Source organism: Eulemur rufifrons, chromosome 29, assembly GCF_041146395.1.
Source record: "Eulemur rufifrons isolate Redbay chromosome 29, OSU_ERuf_1, whole genome shotgun sequence".
Lineage (NCBI taxonomy): Eukaryota > Metazoa > Chordata > Mammalia > Primates > Lemuridae > Eulemur > Eulemur rufifrons.
Window position 1 is genome coordinate 35152912 of NC_091011.1, and position 21188 is coordinate 35174099.

The 21188-nt window shown below is 35.4% G+C and overlaps 1 protein-coding gene across 3 annotated transcripts in view; it reads left to right on the forward strand.

The window, feature by feature from the left end:
- Positions 1-21188, forward strand: part of CRPPA (CDP-L-ribitol pyrophosphorylase A) — a 245672-nt gene that overhangs the window by 69042 nt on the left and 155442 nt on the right. For 2 of the 3 annotated variants that reach the window (XM_069461928.1, XM_069461930.1), the window contains one exon: positions 17823-17927. The exons of the other annotated variant lie outside the window; for it this stretch is intronic. In XM_069461928.1, the coding sequence (XP_069318029.1) occupies positions 17823-17927 (105 nt within the window). The remainder of the gene's footprint in view (positions 1-17822; positions 17928-21188) is intronic. 3 annotated transcript variants of the gene reach the window in all.

A 21188-nucleotide genomic window follows, 5' to 3' on the forward strand; every position in this document is an offset into this window, starting at 1 on the left:
CAATGTCTCTAGTGTACCTAATTCTAAAACATTTTAAGTACAGTATCTCATTTGATGTTTTAAATATGGGAACAAATGCAGATAAATTCAGGCAAAGATTAAACTTCAGGTTTCAGGTAACTCCACTATTGAGATAATAAAGATGAAATGCATGTATGTGTGATATAACATTCCTTAGCATATATTATACACTTTGTTGTATTCATCATCCAGCTAGGAGATAGAACATTGCCAGTACATTATTTGACATCCTCTGTATGCTCCTTCTTGTTTGCATCCCTGTTCTTGATTGTATTTCCTTCCTTCCTCTTTGTTGTCCTTAATTTGTGTTAATATCCTAGTTTTCCTCTATAGTTTAACCACATATGTAAGTTCATAAAATTACTTAGTTTTGACTGTTTTGATGAATGGAATCATACTGGTAGTGTCTTTCTGTGACTTGCTTTTTTGCACAACAGTGTTTGAGATTCATTTCTATTGCATATATCTGTAGTTTTTTACTTTTGTTGAATTGCATTATATACTATAGATTGTTCATTGATGACTTTTTAGTTTCTGGCTAATTTCAAACAACTTTTTCAAGTATATCAGCTTGCTCTTGTTTTATGAATGGTATGTAACAAACTATTCAAGACAGTAGTTTAATGAAGACCAATTTGTGCACTTGTGGGTTACCTGCAGCTTTGCTGATATAGAATGGACTCAGCTAGCAGCACTGCTTTGTACTGCAGGTGTGGACAGCTCTGGTCCATTCTTTTTTCATCCTTTAACCAGACTATCCAAGCATGTTTTATGGAGATGGCACAGGTATAAGAGTGGAAACATACAAGGTCTCTTAAAGGCTATCTTTGTAGCTAGTGATGTAAATGTAAAGTTAAATGGCAGTGGCATATATAGATATGGGGAAGTGTGTAGAGTTCTATCTCTAAATGCTGTCTACAGATTTACCCTCTTAGCCACAATTATTCATGCCCCTTTGACATTGAAGTATGCTCAGTAACATCCCAGGACCTCTTAAATTCTCATCTGGTCACATCCTAATGTTCAAGATACTAATATAATGTCTTTGAAGGCTTGTGAGTTAAAAATGAAGTTTTCTGTTCCCTATATACCCAATATATAGTTGTAGAACTTATATGGAATAACCACATTAAATGCTCCCCTTCAAAGGGGGTAACAATAGGAGGCAAATGTCAATCATTTTTCCATAGAAAGTTTGGAATCCTGAATCCTGCTGAACAAGTATTGTCAGGTTTCCTTTCCCTGAGGGTTTTGATTAGTTTGTCCCAGTTCTGCTCCCTGGGATTGACTTCCAGGGCCCAGGATTTCATTTATACTCTCAGGTTTTTTGTTTTTTTTTTTTTTAGTTTGAGAATCTTTTTCTGGAGAGATAGGAGATTACAGTTTTATTTTTCAGGCTGTTACATTTGGGCTCTCTATTTCTTTTTATTTTATTTTATTTTATTTATTTATTTATTTATTTATTTTTGGGACAGAGTCTCGCTCTGTTGCCCGGGCTAGAGTGAGTGCCCTGGCGTCAGCCTAGCTCACAGCAACCTCAGACTCCTGGACTTAAGCGATCCTACTGCCTCAGCCTCCCGAGTAGCTGGGACTACAGGCATGTGCCACCATGCCCAGCTAATTTTTTCTATATATATCTTTAGTTGGCCAGATAATTTCTTTCTATTTTTAGTAGAGATGGAGTCTCACTCTTGCTCAGGCTGGTCTCGAACTCCTGAGCTCAAGCAATCCACCTGCCTCGGCCTCCCAGAGTGCTAGGATTACAGGCGTGAGCCACCGCGCCCGGCCTCTATTTCTTTTTAATTTCTGCTTACAAACTGGCCAGTTCTTAGCTTTTCTCATTTGTGTAATACCTTAACATATACTTCTTAAAGATCCCAGCTCATGCTTTCAGCATTGTCTCTGGAAAGCCATCTTGCCCAAGTTCATAACTGATTAGTTTCTATCTTCCAAGTTATTGCAGGCCCTTCCAAGGTTGTCACTACATAACAAGTCCACTCCCCACTTGCCCTTAGTTTTTTTGCCCTCTGATTTTGGCTTCTGAAACTAACATATGTTAGTTTTGGTATTTTTTTCCTTCCTTCCTTCCTTCCCTCCCTCCCTCAGCCTGCTGTAAGAAGGTTTCAAAACTGAGTGGATTAATAAAACCAGAAGTTCATTGTCTCACATCTCTGGAGGCTAAAAGTCCATGATCAAGATGTTGGTAGGTCCGTCCATGCTCTGTGGCTCCAGGATGAAATCTTTTTCTCTTCTAGTTTATGGTATTTGCCAGAAATCCTTGGCTTTCCTTTTTTTTTTTATATTTGCTTATGTGGTTTTTCCCAAACCTTACTCATCCTTCTTGGTCTTTAGTATATTGCTTGACAAATTTTCCATAAATATTTGCTTACTAGATGTTCCCTAACTTTTCCAATTATTCTTTTTCATGTTTCAGCAATAAATATTGGGCATGTATTTTGACTGACTTAGTACTTTTGCTGGATTTCCCACAGAAAACTTACATCTAGCTGATTCCACTAACCTAACCGATAGACCTTTTCTTTTTGTCTGTATCATGTAACTTGAGTAATAATGTAATCCTGTTGCTACTGAAACAATTTCTGCATCTGGGCTTTCCCTTTTCTATATTTCATGGACTTATTTTAGATTCTCATCTGTTGATGAGATTATGTTCAACAGCCTTGTAACAGTTCTCCCTGCATGAATTTAAAGCCTCATCTTTGGGGCTGGATGATGGTATAGAATTTTGATTTTTTCCCTCGGTTGTTTACATTGGGGTTAGATATAGTACATGTGAAATATTTATTCAATTCACTGTCATATGTTAATAATTTAATTGTGTTTTAGGGCAATATTTAATTTTTCCTTTTGTCTAACTTTTGATCAGCTGACTTTACCAATGAAATTACATAGAAGCATAAAACATTCCAGTGGAATTCTTAGTTTCTAATAGTGTTTGACAATATTTGATTGTGAAGGTCAGCAGAAATGTCAAAAATGCAGTTTTAGAATTACTGGTGAAATTGTTTTACATGTTACTTCTTCCCCCAGATTATTTGGACATGGAAAAAGAAACATTTCCTAGGTAATGTTTAACTGACAGGTATGGATAGTGTTGCCTCTAAGTTTATGATGGATTTTGGTTGGGTAGGGTTGGAAAAAATTTGAATAAACTCATAAGCTTATTGTTTTTCCCCACTGATAAGCCTCTTGTGAATACAATGCTATATAAACTCACTTAAAAATTTTTACTCAAAGCAGAAATCTTGTCCTTAGCCAGATCAATTATACTTTGTTTCTTAGAAAGTAAGGGTTGTATGTATATTGTCAGTCTCATATGGGCTTAATCTGAAATTGCTTATTTACTCATAAAATGAACTGATATATTGTAAGAACAAAGCTTCTTGGATAACTGTCTCTCATGCAATTCTAAAATACATCGCAAAATTCAAACAATGTAAATGTATATGAAATGCTTCAAGTTTGATTTTCAGATGATAAATTGAATGCAGGTGTTCATTGTTTACCTAATTGTAAGATAGTCTATTTTGTTTCTACTTGAAACATTGTGAACATGAACCTGTGACTGCAGAGAGAAAAACCTGTGCATGCATGCCTTTGATTTAGTTTTACTCTAATGTATATATTGTTCTTTGTTGGGCAAACTTCCCAGGCTGCCTAGCAGAAATAGTACTTTGAATGATGTTAAGGCTAGAAAGATATGTAATCGATTATTTGTAGCCATGGACCATTATGTGGCTACTATAAAACAATGGTATATAACTGTTAGGAAACCTCTGAGAATTGTGGAGTTCCTTCCCAGAAAAATAATTGCATTATACACAAGATATTTTCTCAGAGGTTTTTTTTCAGTCACTCTGAGTCATATTCATTTATCTTATGTTAATAACCCTGCCACATTCTCATATGTTGTTTATGTGAATGTAAATTGAAAACACCTTTATGGAAGACAATCTAGAATATTTATCTAATTAGAATGCACATACTCTTGTCTCCTGTTTTTTGGCTGGAGATAGCCAACTGAACATTTATCTAATTTTGCTTACTACTCAAACCTCATTAAAGCTACTAGAAAAAAGATTAAAAATGACATAAACAATCAAAAACAAGAACAGGAAAGGTGACAATGACAAATGAAAAATAACTGGAAAGCAAGGGAAATTAGTACTAACAGATTCAGTATATCTGAGAAGGCCTAATTATAAGCAAATGGTGGGGAAAGCTAAGAACTAAAATCATCTCTGTTGTAGAAATCTCAAAGTTCAGGACCTGGCAGCAACAGGTATGTACCTCCTGGAATGGAGTGAAGGGGGACAAAATGAAGAGGGCTTGTTGAAAGCTGAGAAGCAGTCCAATCTCTAAATCACCTTTTCTACTTTATGACCACCTGGTGGAAGTAGTTGGGGGTGACTCCCTCTCTCTGTACTGGGAGAACATTGGGAGCAGTTGAAGGCCCCAAGTGTCTTGCCAGAAACAATGACTAATAGACCATGTGCACACTCACTGTTGTTGAAGGAGCCCATAGTTACTTCTCCGATTCAGCAGCCATATCTTGGTGCTTGGCTTTGGCTTTCCATCATGGCTGGAGACTGGGAGAACTTTGTTTGGGCAATCTGTCCAGTCCTAAAGACCTAAAAATACTAATCTCAGAGGTTCCCATAAATACCTTAATCCACTCATTCTACAGAAAGGCATTAGAGTGTTTGTTCCACAAAAATGAATTGAGAAAGAAGATTGTATGGGATACAGAAGCTAGGGCATCTGTGCTAGAGAGATGAAGAGTGTCCCCGAGATGGTGGTAAAGGGCGTTCTTAAGATGATACCTGTATGGCAGAGAGGACAGCCCCTGTATGTTGGAAAAGGTCAGAGGATTACAGGGTGACTTTTTCAGGAATATAAAATTGATAAAATGCCTTGTGGCTGAACATCTATGAGAGTAGATTTAGACAAGTAGCTAAGTGTTTGGTGTGGAATGAGTCATAAGCATACTGAAAACCACATAAAGAAAAGATAAGCTCTAATTCCAGGGAAAACAAAGAGTTGTTCAGGAAAGGAATTTTAATAAAATATACCTCAGGTATGAGTAGTGTTTACATAGTCATTGATGTAAACACTCAATATTGATTTAACAAAAATTATGATATTCAAAGGATGGGGAATGGGAAGTGTTAGTGTACATTGTGGTGAAGTTGGGAACAGGAAGGACAAAATTTTTCTTCCATAGATAATGCCAAAACAGAAAAATCAAGAGGCAGCATCACACATTATTTAGAAATATGTATGATAGGTAAATCATTGGTCTCAATTCTTTAGCCCTCTGAAACAGTATTCTACTTTTGTACCTTTCCCATGGTCTCATGGCCTCATGGCTAATGGACGATTTGTAGTTTCCAATCTGGCATCTAAGAAGCAAAAAATGAACAAACTGAAAAATTAACAACTCTTATCCCTCAGAGAAGTGAGGTCACAGGGCAAACTGCTGTCCCCAAAATTGGAGAGATAGATAGGTGAATACAGAGAATCACAATTTACCACAGCAGAAACCACCATGGGAAATAATGCCAGCATAGGAAAACCTAAATTTTAAATGAACTGCTGGAGAAAGTGTAGACAAGTCTGAGAATTAATTTCAGGGGTATCCAGTTATAAGGGAGCCCCCAGACTCCTGCGAGTTTTACTTCCAGAAGCTTGATGAAGTTCTTACAGTGAGTGTTGGTAGAAAATGCTATTATGTGTCATAAAGATGAGAGGAAAGGAACCATTTTGAAATATGCTAGAGCATTCTTAACAAGGCCTGCCCTCAATTCTAGGAGTCTTTAGGGTTTTCTAGATACAAGATTATATCATCAACAAATGGGGATAGTTTGACCTCCCTTTCCTGATTTGGCTGCCCTTTATTTCATCTCTTGACTGGTTTCTCTGGTTAGGACTTCCAGTACTATGTTGAATAGAAGTGGTGATACTGGGCACCCTTGTCTTGTTTCAGTTCTTGGAATGCTTTTAACTTTTCCCTATTCAATATGATGTTGGTTTTGTCATATATGGCTTTTATAATTTTGAAGTATGTTCCTTCTATGCCTAGTTTATTGAGGATTTTTACACGAAAGGGTGCTAGATTTTATCAAATGCTTTTTCTGTATCTATTGAGTGATCATATGGTCTTTGTTTTTGCTTCTGTTTAAATGGTGAGTCATGTTTATTAATTTGCATATGTTGAACCATCCTGGTGTTCCTGGGATGAAACTCACTTGGTACTGGCATAAAAGTGGAGACATAGACCCATGGAAAAGAATGGAGAACTCAGAAATAAAACCATGTAACTATGACCAACTGATCTTTAAAAAAGCAGACAAAAATATACACTTGGGAAAGGAAGCCCTATTCAATAACTGGTGTTTAGAAAAATTGGATAGCCATATGCAGGCCATAAAAGAGGGACCACTATCTCTCTATATATGCAGAAACTAACTCAAAATGGATAAAAGGCTTAAATGTATTGGATGAAACCATAAAAATCCTAGAAGAAAATGTAGGAAAAGCTCTTTTAGACATTGGCCTAGGCAAAGAATTTATGAATAAGACCCCGAAGGCAAATACAGCAACAACAAATAAATGGGACTTAATTAAATTAAAAAGCTTCTGTACAGTTAAGAAAATAATCAACAGAGTGAACAGATAGCCTACAGAATGGGAGAAAATATTCGCATGCTGTATATCCGACAAAGGACTAATATCCAGAATCTACAAAGAACTAAAACCAACAAGAAAAAACAACCTCATCAAACTGGAAAAAGACATGAACAGAAGTTTTTCAAAAGAAGACAGACAAATGCCCAATAAACATGAAAAAATGCTCAGCATCACTAATCATTCAGGAAATGCAAATTACAACTGCCACAAGATACCACCTACGCCTGTCAAAATGGCTATTATTAAAAGTCAAAAACCAATAGATGCTGGCATAGATACAGAGAAAAAGGAATGCTTACACATTATTGGTAGGACTAAAAATTAGGACAACCTTTATAGAAAATAGTATTGAGAGTCCTCAAAGAAATGTAGACTTAACATTCAATCCAGCAATCTCAGTACTGGTTGTCTACTCAAAAGAAAAGAAGTCATTTCATCACAAAGATACCTGCACTTGAATGTTTATTGCAGCACAATTCACAATTGCAAAGATGTGGAATCAACCTATGTGCCCTTCAATTGAGTGCGTAAAGAAAATGTGGTGCTTATGTGTGTGTATATATACACACACACATACACCAGGGAGTACTACTCAACCATAAAAAGGAATGAAATAATGTCATTTGCTGCAGCTTGGATGGAACTTGGATAAGTGAAGTATCTCAGGAATGGAAAAACAAACACCATATATTCTCATTAATAAGTGTGAGCTAAAGGATGGGTACAAATGATCATAAAGTAATATAAAGGACATTGGAAACCAAGAAGTGGGGAGGCTGGGATGAAGAAGGGATAAAAAACTCACCTACTGGGTACAATGAACACTATCCTGGTGAAGAGCACACTAAAAGGCCTGACTTAAGCATTCTCTAAACTAACCACATAACAAAAATATTGCTGCCCCCTTAATATTTTGAAATTTAAAAAAAAAAGAGAAACGTTTATGAGAGCCTAAACTATCAGTAGTGTGTGTGGGGTTTTTTAGATTTTTAAACCAAAGCCTGACTGACTTGAAGAAGGGAAATACCCAACTCTAGGTCACTCTAGTCATCCTATGTGGGAGAAGGGAAGGAGCCAAGAAACACTTGTGAAGTTCACAGTCCAGAGACACAGGCTCATTAAGAGACTGAGACCTAATCATAAATAACTACAAAATGAGTATCCTTCCCACAGAACTAACCATCACATAATTAAAGTCCTATTTACCTTAGTTTCTTTTACCCAGTAATCATGTCCAGCTATCAAGGAAAAATTATAAATCATACCAGAAGATAAAAAACAGTTTGAAGAAACAGAGCAAGCATAAGAACCAGACTCATATATGACAAGGGCATTGGAATTGTCAAACTGGGAGTTTAAAACTAAGATTAATATGTTAAGGAATTTAAAGGTTAAAGTAAGATAGCAACAAGAACAGATATGGGCAATGTAAGCAGAAAAATGGTAATTCAAAGAAAGAACCAAAAAGAACTACTAGAGATCAAAAACACTAACAAAAATGAAGAATGCCTTTGGGCACATTAGTAGACTAGACATCAGGAGGATGGATTCTGAGCTTGAGGATAACTTCATAGAAACTTGTAAAACTGAAAAGCAAGGATAAAAAGATAGAATATCATGGAACAGAATATCCAAGCACTGTGGGGCAACTATAAAACACATGACACATGCATAATTGGAATACCAGAAGAAGAAAGGGACAAAGAAACAGAAACAATATTTGACACAATAGTGACTGAGAATTTCTCCAAATTAATGTTAGAAACCAAACCACAGATCCAGGAAAGCTCTGAGAATACCAACCAGGATACATGCCAAATAAACTATATCTGGGCATGTTATGCTCAAACTGCACAAAACCAAAGATAAAGAAAATCTTGAACAAAAGAAAAAATGCCTTTGGGAGAAGCAAAGTTAAGAATTACATCTGTTGTCCCAAATGGCTGGGGGACAGTAAAAAAAGATTACATCTGACTTCTCCACAGAAGCCAAGCAAGCAAGAAGAAAGAAAAGCAAAATACCTTAAGTGTTTACAGAAACAAGACCACCAACCCCATGAAATTATTCTTTAAATGGAAGAATAGACTTTCTCAGACAAAAATTGAGGAAATTTGCCAGTAGACTTGTCTTGTAAGAAATGTTAAGAGAAGTTCTTTAGAGGGAATAAAACTATATAGGTCAGAAACTTGGATCTACATTGATGAAAGAACTTCAGTGAAGAAATACTTGAAGGTAAAATAAGAACTTATTTTCTTAGTTGATCTAATGGATAAGTTTGTTCTAAATGATAATAGCAATAATGTATTTGATTTTTATATGCTCATGTATAAAGGAGATGAATGACAGTAATGATGTAAGGGATGAGAGAGAGTAATTAGGATTATCTTATTATTGTACTTGCCTTACCCATGAAGTGACATAGTGTTATTTGAAAGTGGTCACAGATTAGGTGTAAAAGTATGTTGCAAACTCTAGGGCATCTACTAAAAGAAGAGGGGCGTTATATAATGATAGAAGGGTCAATTCTTCAAGATTATATAACAATCTTTACTATGTATGCATCTAACAACAGAGAGTGATTATATGTGAGGCAAAAACTAATAAAACTGCAAAAAGGAGACAGGCAAATACATTATTACAGTTGGGGACTTCAATACCTCTTTATCAGAAACAGATCCATTAGGCAGAAAATTACTAAACATACATTTGACCACAACAGCCCTGTCAATCAACTGGATAGAATTGACATCTATTGACTGCTTCATGTCCAAACATCAAAATACACATTCTTCATGGAACATTCACTGAGATAGATCACTTTCTGGACCATGAAACATGCCTTAACACTACCCTTTGTTTGGAACCAGAAAAGAGCCCAAATGGTCAAAGGAACCTTAAGCAAAAGGAAAAAATCTGGAGGCAGCACTCTCTCCCAGACTTTATACTACAAGGGTATAGAAACCAAAACAGCATGATACTGGCACAAAAATAGAGACACAGGGCAATGGAACAGAACAGAGAACCCAGATATGAAACAATCCACATACTGCCATCTGATCTTTGATAAAGCAGACAACAATATACACTGGGGAAAAGTGTACCCTATTCAATAAATGGTGCTGGGAAAATTGGCTAGCCATATGTAGAAGATTGAAACAGGATCAGTATTTCTCACCACTCAGAAAAATTAGTTCAAGATGGATAATAGACTTAAATCTAAGACATGAAACCATAAGAATTCTAGAAGAAGACATTGGAAAAACTCTTCTAGATATCGGTCTAGGCAAATAATTTATGAAAAAGAACCCAATGGCAATCACAGCAACAACAAAAATAAATAAATGGGACTTGACTAATTTAAAAAGCTTCTACATAGCCAAGGAAACAATCAACAAAGTGAATAGACAACCTGTAGAACAGGAGAAAATATTCACGTGCCATGTATCTGGTAAAGGGTTAATAACCAGAATGTACAAAGAACTCAAGTAAATCACCAAGAAAAAAATGAAACAACCCCATTAAAAAGTGAGAAAGACATGAAACTTTTCAAAAGAAGGTAGACTAATGGCCAGTAAACATATGAAAAAATGCTCAACATCATTAATCATCAGGGAAATGCAAATCAAAACCACAATGAGATATCACCTAACCCTAGTAAGAATGGCTGTTATCAAAAAGTCCCAAAACAATAGATGCTGGCATGGATGTGGAAAGAAAGGAACACTTATGCACTGTTGGTATGACTGCAAGCTAGTATAACCTCTATGGATAATAAATAGTATGGAGACTCTTCAAAGAACTAAAAGTAGACCTACCATTTGATCCAGCAATCCCACTACTGAATATTTACCCAAAGGAAAAAAAGTCATTTTATCAAAAGATACTTGCACTCAAATGTTTATTGCAGCACACTTCATAATTGCAAAGATGTGGAATCCACCCAAGTGCCTATCAATTCATGAGTGGATTGATAGAATGTGATGTATGTATACCATGGAGTACTACTCGGCCATACAAAATGAATTCTCCTAAGTAAAGTATCACAAGAATGGAAATCAAACACATTTACTTATGATTAATTTAGAACTAACTGAACAGCACTCATGTGCACAGTAGGAAGTAAAACTCAATGGAAATCAAACAGGTGGGAGGTGGGAGGAGGGGATAGGTAAAATCATACCTAATGGGTACAATGTACATGATCTTGGTGATGGGCACACTTATAATTTTGTCTCAAGCAGTACAAAAGCAATCCATGTAACCAAAACATTTGTACCCCTGTAATATTGTGAAGTAAAAAAAAATTAAAAAATTAAAAAAATAAAAACAGAAATCATACAATGCCTGCTCTTGTACCACAATGGAATTAAGGTAGAAATCCATACCAAAGGTAGCTGTAAAGTCTAAAATAATTGGAGATTAAACAAAATACTTCTGAATAACATGTTAGAAAGAGAAATCTCAAGAGAAGTCATAAAATATTTTGAAAGAAATGAAAATAGAATTTATCAAAATTGAGATGCAGCAAGAACAGTGCTTAAGGGAAAAGCTATAGCATTGATTGCATATGTTAAATAAGAAAAAATACCTAAAATCAATCAAAAATACCTAAAAAATACCTAAGCTTCTACCTTAGGAAGCTAAAATTAGAACAGCAAATTAAAATAAGCAGAAGAAAAACAATAACAAAAATTAGAGCAGAAATCAATGAAATTAAAAACAGAATGTCAATAGAGAAAATCTGCAAAACCAAAAGTTGTTTTCTTTAACAAGATTAATAAAATGGATAATCTAGGCTAAGAAAAAAGAATACAGAAATATCAGAAATGAAAGAGTAGATATCACTATAAATGCTATGGACATTAAAAGGATGGTAAAGGAATATTATGAATAACTCTATGTTCACAAATTTGATAACATAGATGAAATAGGCCAATTCATTGAAAGATACAATCTGTCAAAACTCATACAGGACAGAAATGGAAAATTTGAATAGGTATACATTTGTTAAATAAATTGCCAATAATGACCTTCCAATACATGAAGTACTAGACTCTGATGAGTTCATTGGTGATTTCCGGCAAATATTTAATGAATAAATTATTCCATTTCTCTACAATGTCTCCAGAAGATAAAAGCAAAGGGAATACTTCCTAACACATTCCGTGAGGCCAACATTACCTTAATTCAAAAATCAAAGAGGACATAGACATTACAAGAAAAAATCTACAGACCATAGATGCAAAAGTTGTGAACAAAATATCAGCAAATTTAACCCAACAATGTATAAAAAACATCCCACAATCAACTAGGATTTATCCAGATATGCAAGTCTGCTTCAACATTCAAAAATCTGTTAATGTATTTCATCACATCAATATGCTGAAGGAGAAAAATCACACGATCATATTAGTAGATACAGAAGAGTTGTTTGACAAAATCCAACACTTATGATAAAAAATTCTCTGCAAACTTAGGAATAGAGGGAATCTTTCTCAGTTTTATAAAATCATCCACGACACATCTACATGTATCATCATAATTTAATGGTGAGAAATTTAAACCTTTCCTGGTAAGACCAAGAAAAGACAAGAATGTGCCTTCTCACCACTCTTACTCAACACCGTCCTGGAATTTCTAGCTAATGCAACAAGAAGAAAAAGAAATAAGTATTGTAATTGAGAGGAAGAAATAAAACTAATTTAACATATTATTTACATTAGCACCCCCAGAAATGAAATACTTAGACTTTGTAGATTTTTTTTTTTTTAGATTTCTGCCTATGTAAGGAAAACTACAAACTCTGAAAGACATTAAAGAACTATATAAGAGGAGAAGTATTCCGTATTTGTGGATAGGAAGATTCAGTGTTGTCAATATGTCAGTTTTTCCCAATTTCATATGCAGATTCAATGCAATGTCAATCAAAATCTCATCAAGTTATTTTATGGGTATTGACAAATTTATTGTAAAGTTTATTTGGAGAGGCAAAAAACTTGAAATAGCTAATGATATTGAAAGAGAAGGACAAAGTTACAGTACTGACACTATCTGACTTCAAGAGTTACTGTAAAGCTACAGGGATGGTGACAGTGGTATTGTCTAAATAGACAAAAGGATCAGTGGAACAAAATGGAGACCCCAGAAATAGATCCACATAAATATAGTCAACTGACCTTTGACAGAAGAGTGAAGGCAATACAACATAGCAAAAATCTGTTGTCTTTTCAACAAATGTTGCTGGAACAACTGGATATCCACCTGCAAGGCAATGAATCTAGGCACAGACCATACATCCATCACGATTAACTTAAAATGGATCACAGACCTAAATGTAAAATACAAAACTGTAGGACTCTCAGAAGATAGGAGAAATTCTATATGCCCTTGGGTTTGGATATAACACCAAAGGCACAGCCCATTAAAGACATAATTGAGAAGCTGGACTTCATTAAAATTAAAAAAAAAAAAACAAAAAAAAAAACTTCTGTGAAAGATATTGTGACACTATCAAGAGAATGAAGACAGGTACAGACTGTAGAAAATATTTGCAAGAGAAATGTGGTAATCTAAAATATACAAAGAACTCTTAAAACTCAACCATAACACAAAACACCTGCTTATAAGATGGGCTAAAGACCTTAACAGACACCACACCATAGAAAGTATACAGAAGCCAAATAAGCATATGGAAAGATGCTTATTTCATCAGGAATAATGCAAATTAAAAGAACATTGAGATACAACTATATACCTGTTTCAGATTTTGCCCATTCTAATAACAACAAATGTTGCCCAGGATGTGTAGCGGTAGGAAATTTTGTACATGTTAGTGGGAGTGCAAAATGGTATAGCTGCTTTGGAAGACGGTTTAGCAGTGTCTGACAAATCTAAACTTACTCTTACCATACAATCCAGCAGCTAACATTTCTTGTTGTTTACCCAAATTAGTTGAAAACTTATGTCAACTTAAAAACCTGCATATGAATGTTTATAGCAGCTTTATTCATAAGTGCCAAAACTGTAACCAACCAAGATGTCTTAGTAGGTGAGTATATAAATAAACTAGAACACCAAGACAATGAAATATTATTCACCACTAAAAAGAAATTAGCTATCATTTCACTCAAAGACATGGAGGGACCTTAAATGCCTATTACCATGTGAAAGAAGCCAATTGGAAAAGACTACATACTCTATGATTACAACTGTATGACATTCTGGAAAAGACAAAACCATGGAGACATTAACAGGATCAGTGGTTGCAAGGGTTTCAGGAGGAAGAGATGTGTATAGATGGAGTGCAGTGGAATTTTGTTTACAGTGGTGAAACCACTCTGTATGATACTACATTGGATAAATGTCATTGTACATTTGTGAAAATCCATAGAATGTATAATACCGTCGATGAATTGTAATGCAAACTATGGGCTTTGGGTGATAATGATGTATCAGTGTAGGTTTACACATACACTGACACATACCACTGTATTGCTGATACACATAATGCTGTGTTGCAAGGTTTTGATTATAGGAGAGTCTGTGTATGAGGACTTGAGAGTATATAGTAATTTCTGTACCTTCTGTTCCATCATGCTGTGAACTTAAAACTTCTCTAAAAGTCTGTTAAAAAAAAATATGAAGAGGAAAAAAAAAATGAATGCATGGGTACTAATTCTTTTGAGATCTTGAATGCTAGGAGAAATTCATATTCTACCCTCAAACTTAATTGATAACTTTTCTGGGAGTAGAATTTTATGTTGAAAATCATTACCTTAAGAATTAGGAAGAAATTTATTCCTTGTTTTAATTTTCATTGTTTCTGCTAAGAAGTTCTAGTCCATTAGGATTCTGTCTTCTTTGTAAGAGAATTTTTGTTGTTAATTTGTTTTGATATATTTTCATCCATTAGCTTTTATGTTCCATAAATTCTTTTAATCTGGAAATTCACGTTCTTCATTTCTAGACTATCTTGAATTATTTAAATCGTCTTTCCCTGCTTTTTTCTTTTTCATTCTCTTTTTATTTGGATATTCGACTTTGTGGATGAGTCATCTAATTATCTTTCTCTCTCATTTTCTATACTTTTAAATATTACCCTGTCTTTTGATTACAAATATTTGATTACAAGTATTTGATTACATGTACTTTATCTTTTGGGGTCTATTAATAGTTTTAAAAAATGGCAGTTTCTATTTCCTCCAAAATGCTTTAGTTTTTGCCTTTTTGACCTTATCTTTAGTGTTACAATCTTTTCTTGGGTGTCAGTTAAATTTGGGTTTTTGGCACACGTGTAACTGTTGGGGACTGGTTGGACTTGGTGAGTTTTGTAGGTGGGGCTTGTTGACTCTGAGCTTCCGTATACCATGACTGGGCTGGACTGTGTATTTTGAAGACCTCCAATAATTGTCCTTATAGCTTCTGCCTGTGGAGAAGGCTGTTTGACACTGTCTTGAAGGGCCAAATTTGGGTAGGCAGATGGTTCTTGGTGTCTGTATATTTCTAATGTGATCAGTGACATCACTGTGACCCCCTCCCCTCCCCCCCCACCAGTGCTGGATAATAAATGTCAAATATTTTGTGCAATTACTCACTCTTTATTAACTTTCTTGACTAAAAGTACCATCTCACTAGTTGCTTTCTATTGGTTCCATTTGTTCTTTGTTCTTTTTCTCACTTTTCTGTGTGCCTTTGGATTAATTTGGCATTTTTTATTATTTCATTTTATTACTTTTATTGATGTTTTTAACTTAACATTTTTTTGTTAGTGATTGCCTGAATTTAGAATATACATCTAATCACAGTCTCAATCAAATAATGTATCACTTCATGAGCACCCAATAGGAGGTCCCTAGAGAGGAGCCTGCAAGTGCTTATGAACTCCTCTTGTGATTGTGGTTCCTAGGGGTTTTACATTCTTTCAGTAGCCTCCACTCTGTCTTTAGCAATTCACTGAAATTTTTGCTTTCTTCTTACCTGACCTGACTCTTGCCTGAGGAATGTCATTCTTCATCTTGTGTTCTGACATAGATAAGCCAGTGATCACATCCTCTCTCTCCTTGTGTGTGGGGTAAGCATGTCTTTTCTTAGGTATAAGGCCCCTTGGTTGTGCTGTGACCTCAGTTCTGATGGGTAAAAAAAAAAGTTATATTTTTATAGTTTACCTGCTTTTTCTTTTTGTTCAGATATGAATGTCGCTTATGGCAGCTTCTATATCCTAGACAAAAGCAGAAATCCAAATGTTCTTGAGAAACAAATTTAGACTTTAGTTTTTATTAACCATATGTTTTTTGGACTCAGTGGTAAAGAAAGGTTTCACTGCAAAAAAGTTATAAAGCCGCCTTAAATAGTTGTATCATTAGTTTATATAATGAATGACAAATTCAGGCTAGTCTTTCTGCTAAGATTGCTCGGCCTCCATTTCCTGTGTATATTTCACACATACTTGATCTGTGGGTTGTCTGTTTCCCATTGACGCTAGTAGTGACTGGCATCCCACAGCCTTAATGCAATTTGTAGGCTGTTGCACTCTTGGCTAGTACACTTCATGACAGTGTGAGCATAGCATCAATTCTGTTTCACATGACCACCTGAGATGGGAAGTAAGTATTAATAGCTGTTCCTGTACACTCTTCTCAATATGCACTTCTGTGAGCACTTTTAAGGTTATCCAAAATATCAATATGTTGACTATTTTGCCTCTGTCATGAATCAGGAAGAGTCAAGGTTATTGCTGGTCCCATATGGGATTTAACCACGTGTTAAAGAGAACTCTGTACATTCATCTCACATACTAATAGGTAATACCGTGTAGATGCCAGAAATACAAACCGAAGAAGGTTTACCAAAGCTCATCTCAAGGTATTTGAATGTAACTATTAATGATAATATTCTACTAAAAATGAAAATAGCTAGGAAATATGTCATGTTCTATAGTTCATCAAAATAGAAAATGTTAACTGGGACTCTTTTGGTCAGATAGGAGCTCTATGTTTGGTTATATTTTCTTCATTAATTCCACAAACAATTACAGTTAGAATTTTGTAACCTTCAGTACAATAAAACAGCTTTAGATGCCATATTCATATTTGTTGACTTCCAGCAGCCTTTATGTGGATATATATGCTCTTTCTAAAATGCAAATCTACCAAATGCCTCAAATGTTTGTAACTTTGCATGGCACCTTTTGCCTTAAAGATAATCCCCCTCCTCCAGTCTTATTTAGGTTTTAAAATAGAGATCAGAGACCATTTCCTCTGATAGGTTTTTCCTGATGTCCACACACAGAATGAAGTATTTTATCCACTGGGATACCTCTGGACATTATTACTGCATCTAATACATTCTGCTACAAATTATTTGTTAGAAGTCAGTCTCCTTTTCTAGACTTGAGTTCCATGAGGACACATTACATGTATAATATATAGCTGGTACTTAATATAGAGCTCAGAGAAAGGATGGACACTCAGTGAATATTATTCAGCTGAATTATATTATTGCTTGGTTATTTTGATGGTTCAGCTTAAAGTGCTAAAAGATGTTATCTATATTTTACTGAATCTATGAGAGACCTTCACACTTTTTCTTACAATGAAAAACTGAACTATTTCCATGTTTATAAACAAAGTATAAATCATTTAATGAGGATTTACTGTATTTTAAATAGTAAAATCAATAAGAGAACTGTGACCTGTGGGTGTCTTGGTACAAATAAGAGATACAGGATTTGGATTTTATAGATATATATTTATTGACAGTTCTGATACAGTAATCTTCAGCTGTCTTTTCAGGCATTTTATAAACATGTTTGGAAAGGTAACTTATGAGCAAAGGAAACGAAGTATTATATCTATTTGACATCTGAAACTATTGAGGAAGCTCAAAACTCTTACGGTTATAGTATTCCTATTTATTTGTTTTGTTATGCTTTTAGGGCATGGGGGGATTATTTTATAACTTAATCTATAGCTGATTACTGTGAGTTCTCTAGGCTCTTCTCTTCTGTTTGCAATTGATTATGAAATAAAAGGCTTAGTTTTATTTAAAATTGTATTTTAGTTTAACTTTCTGTTTTTTCCCCCCTATACCAGTGTAGTGACTATGACTTGGAATTTGGAACTGAGTGTTTGCAGTTGGCTCTAAAATACTGTCACACTAAAGCCAAACTTGTAGAAGGATCACCTGATCTCTGGAAGGTAAGATGGATGAAACTTTGCTAGGGCTCTTCTCTGTGCTGGTCTGTGTGTGTGTGTGTGTGTGTGTGTGTGTGTGCGTGAGTGCATTTAAAAATGATAGAACACAATGGGAGTTAAAGGAGACTCGCTGAGTTTATGGAACCATCAAAATGTACCATTTATATTACTTGGCTTCAAGAAAATTCACTTTGAGATATTTCAATGAAATTCCATTTTATAGTGCTTAAGATTGGTTTATTCACTTTTATCCTCTATTCATGCTCTCTGTGTATAACCTTTTATTCTGTTCACTCAGTGGTATTAAAGCTGCAACTCTGCCTGCAACATTAACATTTCCTTCCAGGCTCTGGGGTGATTGCTCCAATTTAAGTGGGTTAAAAGGGTATTTGCCACAGTTCTGACACAGTGGGGTAGTGACTGGACCCACCTTCTCTCCCCGACCTCCCGTGAAGAACTGGACTCTTTTCTGTGGCAAGGCCCACCTCTTCTAATGGCAAACTCATTTCTTTTGGAAGGAATGCAGTGGTTGTTGCAAACATCATACTGCAGCTTTTTTTTGAGCCCAGAGGTGTTTTAGAGTATGACTCCCCTTTGTTTCATCAAGTAGAAATGAGTTGAATTGAACAATGTATTCTGAAACAGAATTTTTGGATTATTTCATAATTTTGCAATAAGTATTGCTTGTAGTCTTTGGGAATTTTTATTAAACATCTGCCAACAACTGAGCTAGTAAAGATTCATTCTAACTCTGAGATTATGAGTCTATATGCATATTTCCTCATTGATTGGAAAACAGAAAGCCCTATAATTTGATTAGGTATCTTCCACAGTAACATGATGGGCCTTGCTGTATGCTAAGATTATCTCAGACATACTTAAACTGTTGAATTCCAAAATACTGACAGACTTGGATTATTGCCTGGTAGAGACAATTACTGCAGTGTTATTGCTCATTTAAGGATGTCTAAATATCTTCAACCCAGCAGGCAAACATTTTATTTGGATAATCTTTTTCTATATATGGCTTATTGGTGATATTAATTATGAGGACTTTGACAATTACCAATTAGGGGTGTTGTAAAAGACCTAAACCCACATCTCTGTAGAATCCCTTTTGACTGTCTGCTCGACTGAATTTGAAGGCCAAGTAAAAAAGTGGAAACTGTGAAGCATTTTATTGCTATTAACGTGTCAGTTCTCTCTGGCCTCACTTTGACATCGTTGGGGGTGTAATTATCTACCTCTTGTGGGTGTTATGAGCCTTCATCAAGCTTGTAAAATACTCTGAGTTTTATGGATGGAAAGGGAAGCATCACATAACTGTTTGAATTTTCCACTCCACCATCTTCACAAATCTCATTCATAGGTTTCTTTTTTTTTCTTTTTCTTTTGTTAAATGTTCACATTTCACTGTTTACTCCAGTAAGAGAGTGTTAGTCCTCAGGTACATCTCGGCTCTCTGTTTTCCTTTTGTGCAATCTGACATGATTGGCCTTTCCAGGGTGCTCCTCTTGGTTCCACCAGTGAGTCATGTCACACATGCTGTTATGGGTTGAATTGTCCCCTAAAAGGTATATTGGAGTCCTAAACTCTGACACTTGTGAATGTGACCTTATTTGGAAACAAGATGAGGTCATGATGGAGTAGGGTATTCCCTAAATTCAACGTGACTGATGTTGGTATAAGGATAGGAGAAGAGACCTGAATGCAGGGAAAATGCCATGTTATGATGGAGCAGAGGTTGGAGTGATGCATCTACAAGTCAAGGAATGCCAAGGATTGCTTGCAACCACCAGAAGCTAAGAAGAGACTGGGAAGGATTCTTCCCTAAAGCCTTCAGAAGGAACGTGGTCCTGCCTACAACTTGATCTCTAACTTCTAGCCTCCAGAACTGAGAGACAATAACTTTCTATTCTTTTAGGTCCCCAGTGTGTGGTACTTAGTCACAGAAGCCCCAGGAAACACATGTTGAGGGGTGACATACTCTTTCAGGCCTAGAGGGATCATGGATCAAACTGGGGCGGAAGCAGAGAGCCTTACTCTTATGAATGAAGTTTGAATGATGTGCCACAAAGGGACCTGGGACTCTAATAAAAGGCCTACAATGCAGTGGATTGGACAAAATGTCTTATAGATAGCCATTGTAAGAGTTTTTTTCTGTTGGTATCATATTTTTTCTTTTAAGCAAGGTGAAACTATTTTGAGTGCAAATATTGCAGTTGTATTCAGGTTCCCTATTTCCCTTTTTTTTTTTTTTGTCTTTTGTCTACTTTCAATCTTTTTGATATTTTCTGAGCTGATTACTTAGCCCCTTTTGCTAATATTGTATGATTCATCTTTAGTATAGGCTTTTACTTAAATTTTGTGATCTTATTTTGTATGACTAGAAGAGAGTATTTTAATTGCTGTTTAAACCACACAATAGAATTTATACTTTGGCATTAATGTTTTAATTACACAGTAATTCCAAAGATTTATGTTGCTATTAAAAAAACTAAATGAATCTAAGAAAAGTTTTAGTACAGTTATGATAAAACTGGTACTGGACCCAGGTGGCAAGCCAGGTACCTAGAACATATTCGGAAACCCGACATAGTGAAATACATGTTTGGACATAATTGAGAGGCACTTCACCACCATAAAACAGTAAGGCAAAGAAGGATTCTGAAATATGAAACTGGATACCTTCTCCTACTCAGAAGTCAAGGAGTTCACTCCACAGTGGTAAGAATGACTAGAAATTTCTGGTGACTGTACTTAATATTATTTCAATTGCCACCAGAAATTCCAGGAGGACTATTGTTTTATATTTTACATACACATTTTAATAAAAGCAAATGCAAACAGTAAGCATTCAAGGTTAATGCCAGAATTCTTATGCTAGCTCCTCTGGGTTCTGGAGAAAACATCAGTTTTTTTCAAATTACCATGCAGGATAGAGAATATTGCCTTAGAATGACCACAGCACTCCCACCCTCTTCGATAAGAGTGCCCAACACCGGAGAGTACAGGAATGGCTTCCAGCAATCAGCTCTCATGCTTCCCTTCAGTAGTTGTGTCTTGGCAGGCCTCGGTAAACACTCTTATTTTGGTGTGATTTCATCTAATCTACATAAGAACTTCAGTCTCTCTAATTTATAGTTGTACCATATCTTCAGTCCAATATATTTTTAATTATATAGCTTAGTCACTTATTTCTAAATGTCTAAACTGTCTTCAAGTCATAAAGGATTTATAACCAATTAAAGAAATTTAACAATT